The sequence below is a fragment of the Python bivittatus genome, unplaced genomic scaffold, assembly GCF_059951505.1.
Source record: "Python bivittatus isolate LINGU-HERP-01145 unplaced genomic scaffold, Pbiv_v1 ctg000070_np1212, whole genome shotgun sequence".
Classification (NCBI taxonomy): Eukaryota; Metazoa; Chordata; class Lepidosauria; order Squamata; family Pythonidae; genus Python; species Python bivittatus.
The window spans coordinates 20,857,066-20,878,746 of NW_028277034.1; the positions used below are offsets into that span (position 1 = coordinate 20,857,066).

Sequence of the window (21,681 nt, forward strand, 5' to 3'; positions counted from 1 at the left end):
ATATAATGAATAATGATATTCATTTTAAGCCACTCAGAATTGTATGATTCAGGCAATATACCGATAATGTTAAATAAATAAATTATAAACTGGCCTAATTAGGTTTGGCCTGCAAAAGCAGAAATGTCCCAACAACATAACTAACATTAAATGCGATAATAGCTCTATAATTTGTTACCAACCAGAAATGAACACTTGTAAATAAAGCGAACAGTAAGAAACATAAGAACAAATTTGTTCACACAAAGCATGCTGAGCAAGAACATCTTCATACTTTAGCTATAGGGTCATAATTAGGCCTAGCAAAAAGATTATGTGTAAGTTGTGACAGTATTCTAGATTCTTACAGCTAGAGGCAATAATTCAGGGTTCACTAGTTCAGACTTTGTTTTCTACTCAGAAAATTACACAAAATGTTTGATCTCTTTCTATAGTCCTTTCATATACAGAAACTGTATTTTGTCCAGCAAAAAAATGATACAAGAAAACAGATCTTGGAGATACAGCACAGGGTGAGATTGAACGAAAATTCATCTTGGAAGACTACTGATTTAATAAGACAGAATGGCACTATGTGAAGGAGAGACTTTACTTATTCTTTATATTCAAGGGGATATTGGTTTTGGTTTTAATGCTGTCATCAGCTGAAGATGAAGAGGTACACCAATATGAGGCCACTGGGCCACAAGTGGTCCCACAAGAGCTTTGGATGCAGCTTCCAAATACTTTCAAAAGTTATAATTAAATTGTAAACTCTAATGTGACATAGGGAAGAAAGTATTACATAAACAACATATTAACTATATTTAATTTTAATTACATACAAATGCAAATGCAATCAAATGAATTGTAGGTTTTCTTTGGGCTTCACCCAATACTTTTGGAAATGGGCCCACCCATCATGCCACTCAGAAGTGAAGTGCGGCCCTCAGACTGGAAAAAGTTTTACCCTCGATAAAATAATTTTAATTGTTCGTAATGTGTAGTTAGTTGAAATGAAGAGAGAAAGGAACAAAATAAAAATATTTTGTAGACTTGATCACTTGTACTTTATCCTACCAGCTATTATAAAATCTTTCTTAATATTGTTATATACAGGATAAACCAAAAATCAAGCCCCATAGGCCAATCACAATATGTTTTACTAATGTATTTTTTCAGAGAAAATGTTACTGTACTTAGGAATGTTCAAAAGTCATGTGTCCAATGAGTAAAGAAGTGTTTAGAAGAAAACAGCAACCAATTCAAACATTTAATGTAATTTATATACTAAACTGTCTATGAGAGCTGACTTTTAGTACACCCTGCATAATAACAATGTTGAACTTTTGTAATAATTTATTAGATTCATATCCTGCCTTTCCTCTAAGAGCTCAAGACAGCCTATATTTATTTTATTTAGTCAAACTTATAGGCCACCTTAGTCACACCCATAAATCTGCGCTAGACTCCCTCTAATGATTTTTCCTGACAATTGCCTGATGAGGTAAGGTTGGGCCAAGAGAGAGTGACTGGTCCAAAGTCACCCACTGAGCTTCTGTGGCGAGGGATGGACTTAAACCTGGGTATCTATGCTGATAACTGTTTATAGAAATCAGCCCAATTGTTAAATTATACAATGAAGAACTCATTTAGCATTACTGGTGCATTGTGGCATGCTCTCAATTTGTTCATAGATGGACAATTCTTCATAATGGCTAATCTCTCTATTTATCAAACCAATACAATTCAACAGAAACCACACTGGCAATTTAGCTGCTGAAATTGGGAGTTTCAGAGTAAATCTGCTTTGGAACTGGAATCATGGCAGAATATGTATGTGCACACACTCCCCCCTTAATCATATTTATTTGGCCCAAAATAAAGCGCCAGGCAAGGGGAGGGTCAGGAATGCACACTGAAGCAAATGTTTTTATTTACTGCTTCAGACTCCCATGAAACTGGAATCTGCTGTTATATTAACTATTTTTGTGACATAAATAACATACCACAATTATTCAGAAGAGGCTCTTGGCAACCATTTCATATCTGAAATATCCTTTACACTGCTAATCCAATGAAGTAATCAAGCTAGTTATATGGATATTATTATTACTAATGACACTGTATCAATCAACATTATATTAAACAAGTGTTTAGCTTTCAAATAAAGTGGACCACTTCATTTTATTTCTCTAAACTGGGATAGTGAAAAGAGAAGTTTATATAGGTAATTTCAAACTGTAAAAAAATTCAGTATCTTTAGTGTTTTATACAACCCCATATATTCTCTGTTTATTTAATAGATATAGAAGAACCAAAAATATGTTCCAGTGTAGTCACAAGAAAATAAATAAGTTTTATACTGCTGAAAGGATAATTTTACTGACAATTTGTGATTTTACTGTTTAAATTAATGGTTTTATGGTTTTAATTATTTATACAATTAAACTTTATTGTATTTCTATGGTTATTTTTAATGAAAGGAACCCAACTTGAGGATTTGATGTAAGTGAAATAATTGGAGACAAAACTAAATAAATAAAATAATAAATAGAAACTGAATATCTTAAAAACTTTACATATAGGTGCAAATCACTATGCCTAGGCATCGTATGCAAAATGTAGAATCAGTGTTAAAAGATTTTAAAGCTCTGAAGAGCTTTCACTTTTAATTTAAGATTTTTTTTAAACATATGACTGTAGTTTGTAAAAACATGTTTGGATTGAATTTGACTGGACTGGAGGCACTAAACAAAAATACCGCGACTCCCCCCCCCCCCCAATCCAATCAGAATCAAGGACAAAGAAAACTGAGGCAGGAAAAACTTTTAAGTATGAATTTATGGGGCTCAAATATACTTGGAAAGAGGTATAGAAAGAGATAAGAAAAATGAACAGAATTATCATCAAAGATTTAAAGACCATGTAATCCTGGATATGATTCACATTCTTTTGTGGCAAATGGTGTGATGACATTGTTTTATTGGCTGATCTGAATTTTGGGATGAGGGGAGCTGGAGGAATTTCAAGATTAGAAATAGACACGGAACCTCATAGAGTCTTTATATATCCATATTTAACTTCTTAAATGCAAAAAGAAAAAAAGAGCAGGAAATTATAGCACTAAAGTGGTATGGCTGCCAAATTTTGATGGCAACTGTTGATTATTGTGCATCAGGCCACAAAATGGGAAGCTGGAAGCTTACAAGTAGCCTGTAGGCTGCTTGTCCCTGTCCAAAGATATCCACTGTAAATCTGGAAGTTTGGTAAATGTTCAATGCCACTTAAGAATTTGTACAAAAATGGTTGGTTTATAAACATATTTAAGGATTAATTAATTAATTGTTACTGTATGATTAAACAGTCTATTCTATAATTACTCGTTTATTCCCTTCAGTAACATTCACTCAGGTCATATTCTTGTCATTCATATTTCTTTTTCATTTCTTTCATTTATGAAAAAGAAAACTTCCGTAGCAATGTTTTCTTAGTACCTGTCTCCTGGGTGCCAAAATTTTGTTTGCTCAGATGCTCTCATCCTTCAGGACCACTCTGAAGAAAAAAATAGTTGTTGCCCTAATACTATGCAACAGTCAGGTTATCAAGGAAAAAAAAAATGACCACTGCCAAATGGCAGCCATCTAGAGCAGTGTTTCTCAACCTTGGCAACTATAAGGTGCTGGCTGGGGAATTCTGGGAGTTGAAGTCCACACATCTTAAAGCTGCTGAGGTTGAGAAACAATGCTCTAGAGGATTTGCACAACTGCAAATGAGCTGCCACTTTACTGAGTAAGTGAAGAATCAGAAATGGAGGAGAAAACAGTAAGAACAATTCCATTTTCTTAACTAACAGAATTCATTTCACCAAATGAAAACTGAATTCAGCAACTGAACAAGGTATCTTGTTATATTTTTCAGTCCTTTCAAAATAAATACACATTCAGATGCAAAGAACACTATGGCCTAACTGAAATTGAGACGTGGTGCGTATGTGTGAATGTGTCTAATGATTAATATTGCTATGAAAGACTGTTGGGAGCTTTGCAGAAGCCATTGAGAGTTCTAAAAAGAAACCAGGATGCAAGGATGAATAAATAAATATGGAACACAAATTGTGTATATGGGAGTTATTTATCCACACTCTTGGTTCTGTTAAAACAGGTCTGCTTTCTGATCGTAATAAAACAATAGTTGGCTACAAGAAACAAAATGAGGGTCTAGTTATAAGTTGAGCTTCGTGGAAGCCAGAGCACAAAGTGGGCAACAAGACTGTTAAACCACATCAGGGTGGACACTGATAGAACAGTTAGTTGATAGCAACAGAAAATATAGTTACTTACTCAATTTCATTGAATGGAATCTATAATAAATGTTGCTGTTATCTATAATATTAACAGCAAATTTTGTCTATATGGAATCAATCATTACGTACAGTGCATTCGGAAAGTATTCAGATCCCCTTCACTTTTTTCAATTTTGTAATGTTGCAGCCTGATACTACAATCGCTCATATTCATTTTTTTCTCATTAATCTACACTCAGTACCCCATAATGATAAAGTGAAAACAGAATTTTAGAAATGTCTGTAAATTTATTAAAAAGAAAAAACTGCAGTATCACATGTACTTAAGTATTCAGACCCTTTACTCAGTACTTTGTTGAAGCACCTCTGGCAGCAATTACAGCCTCGAGTCTTTTTTGGTTTGACACGACAAGCTTTGCACACCTGGATTGGGGGATTTTCTGCCATTCTTCTTTGCAAATCCTCTCAAGCTCAATCAGGTTGGATGGGGACTGTTGGTGGACAGCCATTTTCAGGTCTCTCCAAAGATGTTCAATAGGGTTCAAGTCAGGGCTCTGGCTCCCTAAGCCATTCCTGTGTTGTCTTGGATGTGTGCTTAGGATTGTTGTCCTGTTGGAAGGTGAACCTTCGGCCCAGTCTGAGGTCCTGAGCGCTGTGGAACAGGTTTTCATTGAGATCTCTGTACTTTGCTCCATTCAACTTTCCCTCAACCCTGACCAGAATCCCAGTCCCTGCTGCTGAAAAACACCCCCACAGCATGGTACTGCCACCACGCTTCACTGTTGGGATGGTATTGGGCAGGTGATGAGCGGTGCCTGGTTGCCTCCAGACATAACGTTTAGAATTGAGGCCAAACAGTTCAATCATGGTTTCATCAGAGCAGAGAATCTTGTTCCTCACAGTCTGAGAGTCCTTCAGGTGCTTTTTTTGCAAACTCCAAGCGGGTTTTCATGTGTTTTGCACTGAGGAGAGGCTTCTGTCTAGCCACTCTGCCATAAAGCCCAGATCGGTGGAGGGCTGCACTGATGGTTGTCCTTCTGGAATTTTGTCCCACCTCCACCCAGGATCTCTGGAGCTCAGTCAGAGTGACCATTGGGTTCTTAGTCACCTCCCTTACTATGGCTCTTCTCCCCCGATTGCTCAGTTTGGCCAGGCAACCAGCTCTTGGAAGAGTCCTGGTTGTGCCAAATTTCTTCCATTTGAGAATTCTGGAGGCCACTGTGCTCTTGGGAACCTTCAGTGCAGCAGACATTTTTTTGTAGCCTTCCCCAGATTTGTGCCTTGCAATAATCCTGTCTCTATGTTCTGCAGGCAGTTCCTTTGACCTCAGGGCTTTTGCTCTGATACAGTATGCATGGTCAGCTATGAGGCCTTCTACAGAGAGGTGTGTGCCTTTCCAAACCATGTCCAATCAATTTAATTTACCACAGGTGGACTCCAATCAAGGTGTAGAAACAGCTCAGCAACTATCAAGAGAAATGGGAGGCACCTGAGCTAAATTTCAAGTGTTGTTGCAAAGGGTCTGAATACTTATGCCAATGTGATATTTCAGTTTTTCCTTTTTCATACATTTGCAAACATTTCTAAAATTCTGTTTTCACTTTGTCATTATGGGTTACTGAGTGTAGATTAATGAGAAAAAAATGAATTTGAACGATGGTAGCATCAGGCTGCAACATAACAAAATTGAAAAAAGTGAAGGGGGGGTCTGAATACTTTCGGAATGCACTGTAAGTGATAAGACTTCAATTTTCTTATTTTTCCTTTTGCTTTCCTTTTTTCTTGTGTAGCATTAGATTATCATCCTGAAGGCATGGACTTGATTTGGGTTTTTCAAAAATTTCCTTTATGATAAGATAGATTTCAGACGTATCTAAAACAATACTGAGGAAGAAGAGGAGAGATCTCCCTGCTCACCTGAAATGGAGTATTTATCCGGCTTGCAAGAGTGTCCAGGATGTGCACATTCTCATGACAATGCAGAAGGATAAAACGGAGAAAGATCTTGAGTAAGGCTGGCTCAGAAACACTCCGCAAAAAGAGATCCAGGTATGCAGTTGTAGCCATCACTTCTTCCACTGTCACCTAAAAATGAGTAATTATTATAAACTATACCAAAATCCAGATTTTGTTTAATTTTTAGAATATCCTGGACTTTTGACAAATATTTTAAAATGTAAAACAATCACATAAACAATATAAAACAATAAATATAGCAATGTTACAAAGACAAAAACAGCAGCAGTAATCATCAATACATTCATAACAATCCAACAATAATATACATATATGCAGGTTTTTACATTTGTAGCAAACGTGAGCTTATTTATTTTGATGACTTAATGAAAGTGCAAAGGCCTCATCATTGTGTTAGAAAATCAAGAATGCAAGTAACTAACCCATGACCGAAATAAGTGTGGGATCCTTCATAAATTCTGTTTTGGAACTGCTATTCATTAGACAAAGCCACGTGACAGAAAAGTCCAAGCCGACTGTCTTAAGAACAATATGTTCTGTAGAACTTTAAAACGTTCTCCTGCAAATCATGCCAGTGTGACTGTTCTGGAAAACCACCAGCTGATTGCTGGAATGGTCAGATCAGCTGGGTCCACAGAATATCCTGGTAGGTTTTCCATATCCCCAACACACTAATATTTACTATTTGAAAAGTCTGCCACAATAAATATTGGGATTTATCAAAATCTGCTTTATTTTTCTTGCCCCTAAAAAGCCCGCTATTATTTAACAACTGGAACAAATTCTCACAAACTCACAGATTTCAAATTAGAAATTACACAAATACATTAATTTCTTCCTTTGGCTAAGGAAAACAAGGATCCACCAGGGCATAGTAACTGAATCACATCATTTTATTCTACAGTTTGGTTGCTACCCCATATTCCCATTAATAGGAAATAGTTAGCTATAGTTGAAAAGAAGTGGATTAGCAATTGAGACACCAAGAGAACCTAGTCTCAAAAGATATTTGTCCAGATGGAAATGCCACAAAAAATGTTTGTATGCCATACTCATATAAATATATCTGTCTCATGTGGCAGATGTCTGTGCTTGTAATAAACATTTATGCTGTTTTGCAACATGTTAAAATTCATTATCAGGAGGCATCAGGAGGTATACACTGCTCAGTTGGTTTTGACTGATATGGCTTCTAAGCCAAGTGAAGCGTAGTCAGTGAAGTAAAGTAAATTAAAATAAATTTGGGGGCTGATTTTTGTGACATGCAAAATTGTACCTTGGTTAAAGATATAAATGATATGCTTACATGAAAAGTAATATTAACCATCTTTTGTTAGGCATTTTTTTCTTGAGGAGGAAAAATGTTTCAAGCTGCCCTTTAAAAACTAAGAAATTTGGAAAGAAGTTCAATGAGTGACATTTGCATAAAATGGTGGAAAGTATTTTTTTAAGCCTGCAAAATTTTCCATGCAGCACATTTGGAACTATTTTTTCTTAAGACTAATTAACAACATGCATTTGTTTTGGCTGGTATCATCATGTCCTTTAACATGTTACATATTCTGTTCATATTTATAGCCCAAATATCATCTAGCTACCAATATACACTATATCATGCAAAACATTGTGTTCTTTTTCTCACACTGCTCTACAATACTGCAGTATTTTTTAGAAGGTCGAAGACACAAAAAGTACATTCTCCTTCAAGGGGAACTTAATTCCTGGTGGCTTAATGGACTCACCCATCGAGTTTATCTTACAATAGCACAGAAGTGGTTTGTCAATGCCTTTTTTCAGGCTTTTTTTTTTTTAAACTTCCTAGGCTAGCCTACAGCCCTGGTATTTCTTGGTGGTCTCCCATCCAAGTACTAACGAGGTCCAATTCTGATTAGCTTTTTTAAATCAGCCAAGATCAGCTACGTGCAGCCATCTAGTGGGTCAAAAAGACTTTGTACTACAAACTATAATGCTGTGCTATAATTATTTTTCCACTTTAAGTACTATTCTTGTTTCAAGTTAGGAGAAAAATCTGATAATGCATTCTGTAGTTTGCTAAACCTGCTGAATTTTGAGTTCTGTTTACAAAAACACGATTGCTCTGCCGGGATCAATATACTTCAAAATATTTAATGGCCCAATTCCAGAACAGAGGCTTTTCCAGTCTAACCTGGATTCTGCCAATAGAACGTACACATATTTGAAAGGGAAAGATACAGCCAAACAGCTCACAGGCTTCATGACAGTTTCCCACTCTAATAAACTGTGGTCTTTTGAACCTTATTTAAATACAGTATTATCACATACTCTTTAAAAAAAAAATTGATTATAAAAAGAGGAAAATGCATAAAAGTGCTTTAACATAAGGTGAAAAAAATACAAAAAGAAAAAAGTGTTAATATAACAGTTAACAGTTACAGTTCTATATATGGTTACTTATACAACTATTATTCAAGTACATATATATTTCTAATAGAGTTATATGACTATGGTTTTTTAACCCAGTGTATTTTGTATAAATGAGTCCCATATTTCATTATACTTGTCCATACAAAGTCTACGTCTATAGGCAACCCGTTCATAATATTATCACATACCCAGAAGAGAGCTATATTTAGCCAGTTTGGAGTTAACCATTTAAATTATTTTTTTAAAGGGACAGCTGCTTTAATTCTTATGTAGAAAAGAGTAGCAAAAAAGTATTCTGGCATTTTAAAGATGAACTCACGTATTATGGTTTAAGATTTTATGGATTGCAGTTATTCCAATTTACAGCTATAAATGCCAATGGCTGGAGAGGTATGTAACCAAAGAGTGCTTGTTCTTTATAAAATGGCTCCAGTTTATAAAGTTTAAACAGCACACTCAGTTTATCTAAAGTAAATATATAAACTGTGTATAATCCTTGATTGGCATTCCTAGAAACGGCCTCACTCTGACTTCTGTTCTTTCCACCCATGCACGGTATTGCTTCTTACTTCTCCTATTCTGATTAAGACCACATTTCACTACATTTCCCCTCAGGAAGAACATACAATCCACAAAAACACAAGAAACAATAGTTCACCTCTAATGGCACCTGTAATTATTCTGTCTCTTTCCACATACCCAAACCCAGACGTTTGGGCCGTTCTGTTTCTAGAATACTGGAAAATTAGGAACATGAGTCTGTTTCTCGTAGTTAGAAGCTGACATTTTATCATCATGCTAACTCAGTGTTTTGGTGTGTTGGGGACAACAGGGATTCATTATAAAGTTCGACTACTACCAACAGAGTTTAGAGCTTTTACTTTAAAACTATCGCTACAGTATTATTTTGCACTATTTCATTTTTATTAGGGGAACTGCATGGGTTCCCTAATTAGCAATACCGTGCATGGGTGGAAAGAACAGAAGTCAGAGTGAGGCCGTTTCTAGGAATGCCAATCAAGGATTATACACAGTTTATATATTTACTTTGGATAAAGTGAATGTGCTGTTTAAACTTTATAAACTGGAGCCATTTTATAAAGAACAAGCACTCTTTGGTTACATACCTCTCCAGCCATTGGCATTTATAGCTGTAAGTTGGTCTTTTGGATATATCCAGTTATTACATGGATAGACATGGTGTATGATTTTTTTCTTGTTGTTTTCAATGTAGTAATATCAAATAGCAATGACACTGACATTTTACTTTGGGCAGCAATTTCCAGCTAAGCACAGACAGCTTTCAGCTAAGTCTTAAAAGATGGGAAATATATAACTACATCTACATCTATATCTATATTGCAGGAGATTCATGCCTAAAACGAAACCTTTTTACAGAAAGTTTGTGAGGATGACAATTACACAAATAACAGTTGTAAACACACAATATACCTTATTTTCATTACTATCATTTCTAAGTTGATTGTTGAAGAAATACTGGTGGAGATTATACTCCTTTAATGTTTAACACTCCTAAATTTATACAGTCCACGCACATATTTTACAGAATAAACACATAACTGTTTTCAACATTTGTATGCAAAGTCAGTGGACCTTATAATATTTGGAGGTGGTCCAAATCAAACTCTGGATTTTTTTTTTTTAATATTCCCAGTTCTGTAATATTTTGCTAGATTATGTGTCTGAGTTTAATTTAGAAAGTATTTTGTGCTCTATTAATCCTTCCCAATGGGAAATTTTTCCACATGTAGAAATTACTTTTGCCTAGATTATTTCTTGATTTTTCATTCTCTGATATCCGAAAGTAAAGTACGTGACATAAATCTGACTATAACTTCAGGCAACAGCTGAAAATACAAATGATGTGCAAGTTCTTGTAATGAAAGAAAAAGAGCACAGTGGAAAAAAAAGATTAAAATTAAATATAAGGAAGACCAAAACGATAGCAACATCGAGATATTTCAATGAGATGGGCGGTGACAAATTTGATAAACAAACAAACAAACAGGTACAGCGACCAGCCTTAGACATTGATGTGTTGGATAGTTTCTGTCTTTTAGGATCAACTATCAACTGTCATGGAAACAGCAGACTGGAGAGTAGCACTTTTGGTATTGGAGAAAACTCCTGAGAATACCATGGATAGCTAAGAAAACAAACAAATGGATCACAGAACAAATCAACCTAGAGTTCTTACTAAAGGCACAAATGACCAGGCTCTAATTATTGCATTTCGGATGCATTATGCAAAGACCCTGCTCCCTTGAGAAGACCATAATGCTTGGAAAAATGGAATGAAAGAAAGAGGAGAAGAGGACGACCAGCTGCAAGGTTCCTGGAATCAATTACAGAGACAGGAACATTTTTGTAAGACCTGAAGGGCCAGGATGTGGACAGATCATCTTGAAGGTCTATATGTGTTTTTTTTTTTTTTGCTGTTTTATATTTGTTTTAACTGTTTGTAAACTACACAGAGTCTCATACTGTATATATAACATGGGCAGCTATATAAATTGGAATGAATGAATGAATGAAATTGTAATAATAGGCACTGAATTAATGGCACATAATAATCAATAATTTGATTATATTCCTCTGGAGCTTATTGCCCTATTTGATGAAAGTTTACGTACATGTTTTAGGGTTGTGTTTAAATATATGTTTGCTGAACGATAAGTTTTGTTATGGTAGATGTTTTGTTGTGTATTGACAAGGACTCACTTTACATCATTATGTTTGGGAGGGGACACCACTAACTCATTTATTCAAGGTTCCATTATTGTAAATACTTTATAGAAAATGAAGCAACAATGGGCTTATGTTAATTTTACAGGGCAAACTTCTAAAATGAGATGCATTATCTCTATGCATCTGACCATATCTGGACTGATATAGGTGGTCGATCTCCGCTAAATATGAACAAACTTTATAGTTCTAAACCAGATATTTTATTACACAATGCAAATCAACAATATTGTGAAATGAAATAGAAATCTACCAAGTTACTGGCTTCCAGACTTAAACAATTTAATCAGGCTAATACTACATCACCTATTTGGGATGTAAATGGGAAGATTTAACAGATTCTAGACTTATTAACATCCAGCTGATAGATTTAAAAATGTATTTGTGTTGGTGGTGTTTTATCAAAAGATTTCCATTCCTAATTTTATATAATTAATAAGCAGGCATTTATTTGTTTGGCTTTTATATCCACACCAGAATGATAGCTAGTTTGAAGCAAGGCAAACTATCTTCATGTCTGTCTATACAGTGTAACAACTTACTGTATTCACTGAAACTATATTAAGTGCTGCTAGACACGGGAAACCCAGAGTCCATAGGCTAACAGAAGTGCAAATTGTGCAGGTTAACAGTTTGGGAAGGGTGCTGACCAAGGTAGCATTATAGCAGAATACGGACCAATAGTATGAACGTTAGGAAAAGGATTAGCAAGCATATCAATACACAGAAATGGTAGCTAGTGTATCAGTCTGTTGGTGCGTACATGTTTTTTTCAGAAACTCAAATTCTCAGACTCAAAGGAACTATGGTCTCATTCAAATATTTCTGTTGTGCTCTGCCTATTGTAGAAATTATAACAGTTTGATCCAACTTCAGTTTAAACCTTCTTTACATGTGGATGCACCAGGAGAAAGAAGTTCAAAGATTCTATCAGAGGAGCAATAATGGAAAAACAGCACAGTATGTTCTCTGCAGGAAATATATTACTTTAACTCACTTCTATAAGAATACTTGCAGAAGTTCAATGCCTAGAAATCCTGCTTACAGAGTAAACAGTTATGCAATAAACAGTCTAGCAGTGGAGCAACTGCTGAGTTATAGCACACTATGTACTCAGCAGAAAAAAAATGCTTTTAATTCATTCTTGCAAAATTACTTGCAAAAGCACAGTGCTTGGATATGCATTTAAATTTAGCTTAGAGTAAACTGTTACTTTTGCCAATGAAGTCTTATTAAATAAATACAAAAATATTCACTTTGGAATATTCTGTATTTGCATAGTTGGGATTTTTTGCATGAAGTTCTCAAGTCAAATAGTACTGTATGTTATATATTACAAGCCAATAATTCAAACAGGAAGAAAGTCTTCTGAAAAAAAATCTATTTCACTACAAGGATTACCAGACGCTGAATTATTATGAGGTAAAGACTCAAGAAATAAAAATGTGCAAATAATGTACAAAAAATGAAAGCCAATGACATTTTTATAGACCATTCTCTAGCTTTTAAAAATAGCTGTCAAATATCTAAGATTCTTAAAGGAATGAGTATTGCTGTATTATATAAAATAATATTATTTTTATGTTCTACTATCCGGTCTTGTAAGATATAATAAATATCATCTTAGATTTTCTCAGAAACCTATAATTATAGTTTAATAGATAATTACTGTATGAAACTTACATACATTGAAATGGTGTATATACTTTGAAAAAGGAACTCAAAAAGAATTTAAACCTCCCTCTCTTTCACTAAAATCAAAACCGTTAAACTTTATTTTGAGTTCCAACCAGACATTCCCCCACCAACATAGTGAATGTCCACTGCTCCAAAGTAAAATGGACAAGGCACTTAAGAAATAAATATAACTTTATTTGTAATGATTTACATAATTTGGGTAATGATGTAAATACATCAATAATGACATTTGTATCAATTTACATAATTTGCATAACAATGTCTTTACATAAATACCATATATTGGTGCAACTAAGAATTTACCTTTACGCAATGGTGAAAACTGACGTGAAGGATATAATTTCATACTGAAGAGGTACCTGGGAACAACGAACTCTTTCTCCTCTGAATGGTTCATTAAACTGAGGTTTCACTATATCAGAAAAAAGTTCTCAGCAACTAACAGTTATGGAAACAGGCTTCTACAATTAACAGACATTTCACTTTCTGGGGTGTACAAGCCCATTCAAATTAGCACAACATTAAACTATTCTCCCATTTAAGTTAGTTGAGGTGATAGACCAATGTAACATTCACGCAGTTACTGCGGGCCTCCCACGAGTGAGGGGAAAGAAGACACCAAACTGATTCTCCTTCGAGGGGGGTGAGAGCGCCCAGACCGGAGTCTGGAAACCTCTTTTATTGAGTACATCAGAGGGCTGGGTTAAGCATATATACGTCACACTACCTAATACAAGCCCATAACCATATATGATAATACATGAAACACAAGGGATCATGTGCTCCGATTGAGCACGTGACAAGCTGCGGGGGCTTGCCTCCTGAAATTTGAGGCTTTTCCCCAGGTTGTTGCTGGTACTTTCCATGCTAGCTTCCTTGTTAGTGTACGACTGATTTTACTAGTCTGCACTAACAGAAATGCCTAGCATGTGATGGGGTGTTATAATGCAACAGACCAAAAGTGAGAAATTAGTAAAATCTTTAAAAATCTATATATGTATGAATGCTAGCCAGAGGTGACACTGACTCAGCTTGAATTATTGATTAGAAATGCCTTTAAAGTACAAAAGAGTTTTGTAGCAAGTGGGGGGGAAAGCCTTCTTATCTAGGCTAGGGAGAAGTGACTTATCCTGGATAAAAAGGTTGTCATGCAAATGTTGCCTGTTTCATAGAATCCTACAGCTGGAACAGGCCACAAAAGTAATCTACTCCAAGCCCATGCTCAGTGCAAGATTTCATAGACCATCTCTGAAAGATAACTATTCAGGTTCTGTTTGAGACCCCTAACAAAGGAAGCCTCACCACAGCATTCAGCAATCTGTTTCACTGGCTGACAACCCACGTATTCTCTCTAGTTGTTTCTATCAATGTCTAGCTCAATCCTCATTCTGATTCTAGGACAATAAGAAAGTCCACTCTCTCTTGGTGTGTGTCAACCCTTCAGATATTTGAAGACTGCTATAGTCATCCTTTATGTAGGCTTAACAGATGCAGATCCTTTAACAATTCCTCCAGGACTTGGTTTTCAGATCCTTTACTAATTTGGGAGTTGTCCTTTAAACTTTCTCCTATTTCAATGTCCTTTTTGAACTGTGGTACCCAGAATTTTATTTTTGTCTGTTAATTTCTGTTATTGCATCCAGAAATTAACACAGGGCTCTAAATGGGGTCTGACCAGGGCAGAGTAGTTTAATGAATATTTGGAGGAGAGGGGCTAAACAAAAAAGAAAGATGTACATTCTTACTTTATAAATATAACCTTAACATTGGGGTTCAGAGCTGTGTTTTGGCTCTTCTTCAAGTCCACTAGATGGCGGACACTCGCCTTCTCTAGCTGATGTATTTAAAGATAAAACAAATGACACTGATAAAAGCTGGCATGTGTTCAAAATAGTTCTGAATGTGGAATGAATAAACTGAGACCACTTTTCATTTAACTTAATAAATTACTAGAGGTTAATAGCTCTTCACTATAATTTGGGTCTTTATGAGAATTGTATTATCTATTTTGCATGAAAAAATGTAAGATTGTAATATATCACTTTTTATTAAAATCTCTTATTGCCAGGTACTTTAAATACACATATATTCATCTACAAAAACTGTCCCATTCCCTACAAATCCTCTCTACAGTACCATTATTATGCAGGCCACTAATCTTGGGTGTGTTGTACACTTCTATCCCAGAATAAGACATTTTGAAGATGTTAATATATTTCATTGAGGAAACTTGAAAGCCTTATAATATTGTGAATTTAGAAAGTTTTCTATATAGAAAACACTGATATATTCTTATTTCTTGGCCGTTTCACTTCTAATTTGACTTTCCAGGAATGAAATGATCACAAAGTAGATCTTCTGCATATTGGACTTATATTTCCCTCTTTCTTAATATATTACAAATAAAATAATACTGCTCATATAAATTAACTTTTTTCTGGTTATAGGAACAAAAGTCTAAAGAAGTAGTTCTAATATTTAAATTCCATTTCTGCTTAGGACACAATGAACTTATTTGGACAAGTGTGGATACAAATTAAGTTTGGACTGCAAACTTTTGGGTTTCAAAGAATTTTTAGGAGGCAGCATTAGGAGACAAATACTCAAGCATGCATTCCATTTGGGTTTCTTTTGGAAGTCCAATAAGCTTACACTTACAGTGGAAGATAATCTGAAAAAATGAACTCAAAAAAATAATTAATAGATGAATTACAAGGTAAGTAGGACATTTTGGCAAAATTAAGAATTCTATTAAATTTCTAAATAGGAAGTTATACTGAAAGATTTTCATAGGTTGATGAGAATGTTATAATTCTCCATCATTTAATAGCTAAAGTGTTCATACTACAAGAATACTTTATTGAAATACCAATTTACTTTTGAGGTATATGTCAGGTTCTAGTTTAAGTTTCCTGCCTAGCTTGTTAATTTTATGAGTTGCACCTGGGGAACAACATGTTTATTTAGGCAACAGATTCAAAACATGTTGAGAAAAAAGAAGATAATTAATAATGAACTTTGCCAAATCAGGTTAAAGTCAAGGAGATCCATACACTTTTAAATCTAATTATTCTACTTATTAAAGAGATTTTTCATTTATTTAAAGTTTTACAAGAAGTTTACAAAAGGTTTACAAAACTCAAAAAGAGATGAAGGGGGGGATTACTCATACAGCTTTAAAAAAAGTTAGCTTTATTAGGAACAAAGAAAGGTAGTACTAGCCTACTAATGAATGAAAGAATACCCAAAAGTAAGAGTTAATGCAAAGTTCTGCATACAAATGGAGACATTTAACTAATACTGAATGACTGTTTCATAAAACTCTTTTGAAGTGAAACAAACATTTGTACTTGGTTCAACACAGCAGGGAAATTATCAGGACCAGAAATAGAATTATGAATCCATGTATGTACAAGCTTTTAATATTAGGTTGTTTTTTTCATACCTCTGATCTAGTTTATATTACTCCAGACTCTTGCACAATAAAATTACACATTCCTACTATAATGCAGTATATCTTCATTGTTGCCAAAAATATATTAAAAGCATCTACATTAAAAAAACACGTCAGCTTATAATTTGGAATATTATCTATTTGACCTCTCATTAATCAAATGTTAAAAGAATACTTTGTTATATTGAAGAAAAGTCTGCTTTTGTACCCACTACCAAATTCAAAGCCCAAATGGTGACTTATATTAATCTAGCCTTATGATTCACTGACTATAACTGATTATTTTTCACTAACCTTATGGAGAGCTGGGGCCATAACTGGAACCAAAAATCCATTATAAATGTAGTTTACAAGCTGGTTGCGAATCAAGGAATGTGCCACCTAAAAATGGAAAGAGAAACAGAGAGAAGAGAATATCTGAAATAATCAATAAACATTTACTTTCCCACAGTGCAATTTTAACATACACTTTAAACAAGCTGAACTTGATGAGTAAACCATATCCATATTTTAAAATTTCTCTCGTTATACCATCTGCACTTGCAAAGTTAATATTTTTCAAAATTTTTACAGTATTTATTACTTCCTTTTATTTTTTTTTTCTTGGATATTAATGTTTTTAGCAGGTCTTTCAATTCTAGTCTTCAAGTTGTCACTATTATTCCCATACAGATCTCTAAAATATTCCTCCCAACATGCCTCACTTCAGTTTATTCCAAATCATTTCATGACTTTTATCTTTAATTCCACTTACTCTACTACAGGCTCCTTGTTTAGCACTCTTCATACGTATCTAAAAACTATTTTTTAAAATTCTGATCAAAATTACTTCAAACATTTTTGCAAACACTGTTGATTAAAACACTCTGTCACTATGAAGACAGAAGTCCAATACTGAGAAACATACACACAAAGCTACCTTAAAATAATAAATCTTAATTGGTTAATGTTAAGAAAATCACTATAAATCATTTCATTACCTCCTAATACTGAATTTAGTATTTTACTGATAATGAACTGTATAAGCTATGTAACAAATATTATATTTTTCTGTATTTCTGAATTCATCACAAAAGTTAAAAAGTAAATCATCAGTCTTGAATATCAGAATTGTTTTAAAAAATCAAGACATTTTAGCTATGAAAAAAGTAGATAAGGTGGAACAGAGATGTATAAAACTATGTATGCTATAGATTATATAAATAGGAAAATACTTTCTTCCATAATATTAGAACCCAGAACATCTAATGAATTCTAACAGTAAAAGATTATTTTTTTTTTTCTCACCAAAGATAAATAATGGAATTTACTGCCACAAGAATCAAGGACAGCCACTGACTTGGATGTTTAAAACAAGAATGTGGAACTTTTCTGAACCAAGGAACAGATTTCTCCAAAAGTGATTGGAGCTCAGATAAGAAATGAATTTCATACATATTAAGTTTATAGTTAATTAAATTAATTGTTAGTCATTTAATACTTTCTTCTACTGTGCCATCAAAAGCTACAATTTGGTGGCAAGCTATGAAGGCCTCTAGTGCTCTATGCTTCATGAAACAAAGTTATTAATCACTGCTAGTCAATATGTCACTAGCTTACTTGTATTATCTACTGCAGTATGCCTTCAAATACAAATTACCAGCAACCATGAACTGGAGAGTAACATTTTATTAATTCTCCTTTGGCCATTTCACACATAATAGAGTGCTGGACTAGGAAAGCGATAAATAAATAAAGTATACAACTTTAAGCTGTAGTGTCAACATGCTGACATAAAATCTTGGATATGCTCTCCAGAGACCCCTAATGCTTTTTACCAAATTATATTTTTTAGTTAAAAACAGCAAACAGCATTTAATACATGACTTGAAAGTAATAACAACATGTTTTATAACTGAAATGTAAATAAACAGACCTACCTGCTATTTTTTAAGAGTGCACCACTCAAAGGAAAGTATAGCCTATGGCTCAGAAAAATTGTCCTCTTATTGAGAAATTATTCTATATTTAGAATGTATATGTATACAAAATAAATACACAACCTTTTTAAAAATGTAACTGGCAGAAATCCCTTTGGCAAAAAACCCTCATACAAAGTCTTGCATTCTGGAAACACTACTGAGATACTGTGACTATAAAGCTTGCACAAATCAAAGATGTAGATGCAATAAAATCCTGAATACAACACGAAAGTGGTATAAAATCTAATGTTATCATTAGACTGGTGAAAAACAAGAATCAAAATGGAAATAAACCCTAATTAAAAATGTATCTAGAATGAAGTATATGAGAAAACCAGACAACTTTTAAATACCAAATAATTCAAACACAATTACAAATTATTCAGTTATTCAGGTATATTCTGTTATCATAAAGTAAAAACTAAAGTATATCATAAAATAACTAACACAAAGAAGAACAGTATTTCCCCCCCCAAAACTAAATACAGGTAGTCCTTGCTTAACAACAATATGGACCAGAAAACTGGTGGGGCGGTCATTAAGCAAGTCACGTGACTGGACCTGATTTTACAACCATTTTTACGATGTAGTTAAGCGAATCACATTTGTTAAGCAAATCCAGTTTCCCCATGGACTTTTTTGCTGGAATTTTCTTAACGACCACGTGATTCGCTTAATGACCATTGTTAAAAAGGTTGCAAATCGCGATCACGTGACCGCAGGGAGTGATGCAATGGTTTGCGACAGTTGTAAGTGCAAGTTCAGGTCGTAAGCACTTTTTCAGAGGCTGTCATAACTTCCAATGTCATTAAACAAATGGTTAAGCACGGACTACCTGTATTTGGTTTTGCAAGCCGGAATTAAGATTGCAGGGAGAATCATCAACAACCTCAGATATGCGGACGATACCACCCTAATGGCAGAAAGTGAAGAAGAACTAAAGAGCCTCTTGATGAGGGTGAAAGAGGAGAGTGCAAAAGCTGGCTTGAAACTCAACATTAAAAAAACTAAGATCATGGCATCTGGACCCATCAATTCCTGGCAAATAGAAGGGGTAGAAATGGAAGCAGTAACAGACTTCATTTATTTGGGCTCCAAGATCACCGCAGACGGAGACTGCAGCCATGAAATTAAAAGACGCTTGCTCCTTGGGAGGAAAGCTATGGCAAGCCTAGATAGCATATTAAAAAGCAGAGACGTCACCTTGCCGACAAAGATCCGCATAGTCAAAGCTATGGTTTTTCCAGTAGTAATGTATGGCTGTGAGAGCTGGACCATAAAAAGGCCGAGCGCCGAAGAATTGATGCCTTTGAACTGTGGTGCTGGAGAAGACTCTTGAGAGTCCCCTGGACTGCTAGGAGGTCAAACCAGTCAATCTTAAAGGAAATCAACCCTGATTGCTCATTGGAAGGATCGATAATGAAGCTCAAGCTCAGATATTTTGGCCACCTAATGCGAAGAGAGATCTCTTTGGAGAAGACCCTGATGCTGGGAAAGATTGAGGGCAAAAGGAGAAGAGGACGGCAGAGGATGAGATGGTTAGATAGCATCACTGAAGCAATGAGCATGAAACTGAGCAAACTCAGGGAGGCAGTGAAGGACAGGAAGGCCTGGCGCAATATGGTTCATGGGGTCACGAAGAGTCGGACACGACTTAACGACTAAACAACAACAACAACAAAGTTGCTCTACAAATACATATAAATTGTTAATTTTTATAACAATAACTTTGTATTTCACTTATGTATTAACAAAATGCAACTTGATATTTGTACATTTAAAAAACTTGGAATATCACACATATGAAGTAAATAATCCAAATTCTTTTTCTAAATAACCACAAAATTGTATACTACTATTTTAAAACACTACTTCCATTTGCAGGACTTTTTTCTGGTCTAGTACCTGAATCACTGCATTGCAGAATTCAAAAGAATTCATAAATTGTACAAGAGCTGGAGAAAGAAAACAATCATCTTTTAGGAGACAATGCCATTCTTCTCCTTTATCTTCCAGTTTTGTAGGCAAAGATGAATAGAGACCACTTAAGCCTGTTGCTAGCACCTGCAAGATGAGAGAGAGAGAAAGAGAATATAAGGGTTTTTTTTTTAAAGCATCTGCGCCATTTTATTATAAGGATAGAAAAGTTATTTCAGTTCGCAGAAGATTAATTTCAGTAATCTAAATTATTTCTTTCCAATAATTGCTGTTATGCTGTTGAATAGCATCTGAATTTAGGCTAATGGCAGATTTGCATGCACTTAATGTTATTACATGAAAATATAATTTCCAAACAAATTAATGCAAAGAGAACTTTCCCAATTGAAATATTTGCAAAATATATAACCAACAACTTGCAACTTTTTAAACAAAAGTGGTAAGACTCTGTTTCAAGCAATGGTGTTGGGTAGCTACATCATTCATGTTGCAACATTTCCACAGTTTTGTTAACTGCATTAAACATTTAAATAGGGAAGGGAAACACATATCTCTACACTATTTAGGCATATGGGGAACACATGCAAGGTTACTATAATGCAACTGGGGCTCCCTGCAGTGCATAGACTTACAGAAGTCTGTTTATCTGATTCATATTTCTCAGTGTTTAACTTTGTAAGCATCCATAATATCCAGGAAGGTCATGTACACATAACATTTTAGTTACATTTTAGATATGGAAAGTGTAGAATTTGGAAATAAAGAGATTTTGGCAATTTTCTCCCACAATTTGCATTTTTAACATATCTATTTCTAAATACATGCTGTAAGTCTCTAAAAATGGCATTCACTCATACAATGGTCTGCCTATATCACAGAGATGCCATCTTTGTAGTCACCAAAAAAATCTATGAAAGACAAGCTGTAGATTAAATTAATTTTAAATGTGTTTTTATAGATTTAGAACTAAATTACAGTGAAATGATTTACACTTTGCACCAATGCAAGGAAAGCTTCATAAACGAACACCAGGTAGATTTCTAAGATTTCCAAATGCATATTTGAATTAAAACAATCTTAACAGGAGCAGTGAAAATAATTACTGTTTTTTAAACACACAGATACACACAAATATACACATACATGTATGCAGGTAAGAAAGACAGAAAAACTGATATCTAGCTATCCATCCATCC

The 21,681-nt window shown here is 34.6% G+C and overlaps 1 protein-coding gene across 6 annotated transcripts in view; it reads right to left on the reverse strand.

Moving 5' to 3' along the window:
- Positions 1-21,681, reverse strand: part of FHIP1A (FHF complex subunit HOOK interacting protein 1A) — an 89,548-nt gene that overhangs the window by 23,006 nt on the left and 44,861 nt on the right. For all 6 annotated transcript variants that reach the window (XM_088132762.1, XM_088132759.1, XM_088132757.1 and 3 more), the window contains 3 exons: positions 20,453-20,611; positions 16,881-16,967; positions 6,203-6,370 (listed from right to left, as the gene is read on the reverse strand). In XM_088132762.1, the coding sequence (XP_087988888.1) occupies positions 6,203-6,370; positions 16,881-16,967; positions 20,453-20,611 (414 nt within the window). The remainder of the gene's footprint in view (positions 1-6,202; positions 6,371-16,880; positions 16,968-20,452; positions 20,612-21,681) is intronic.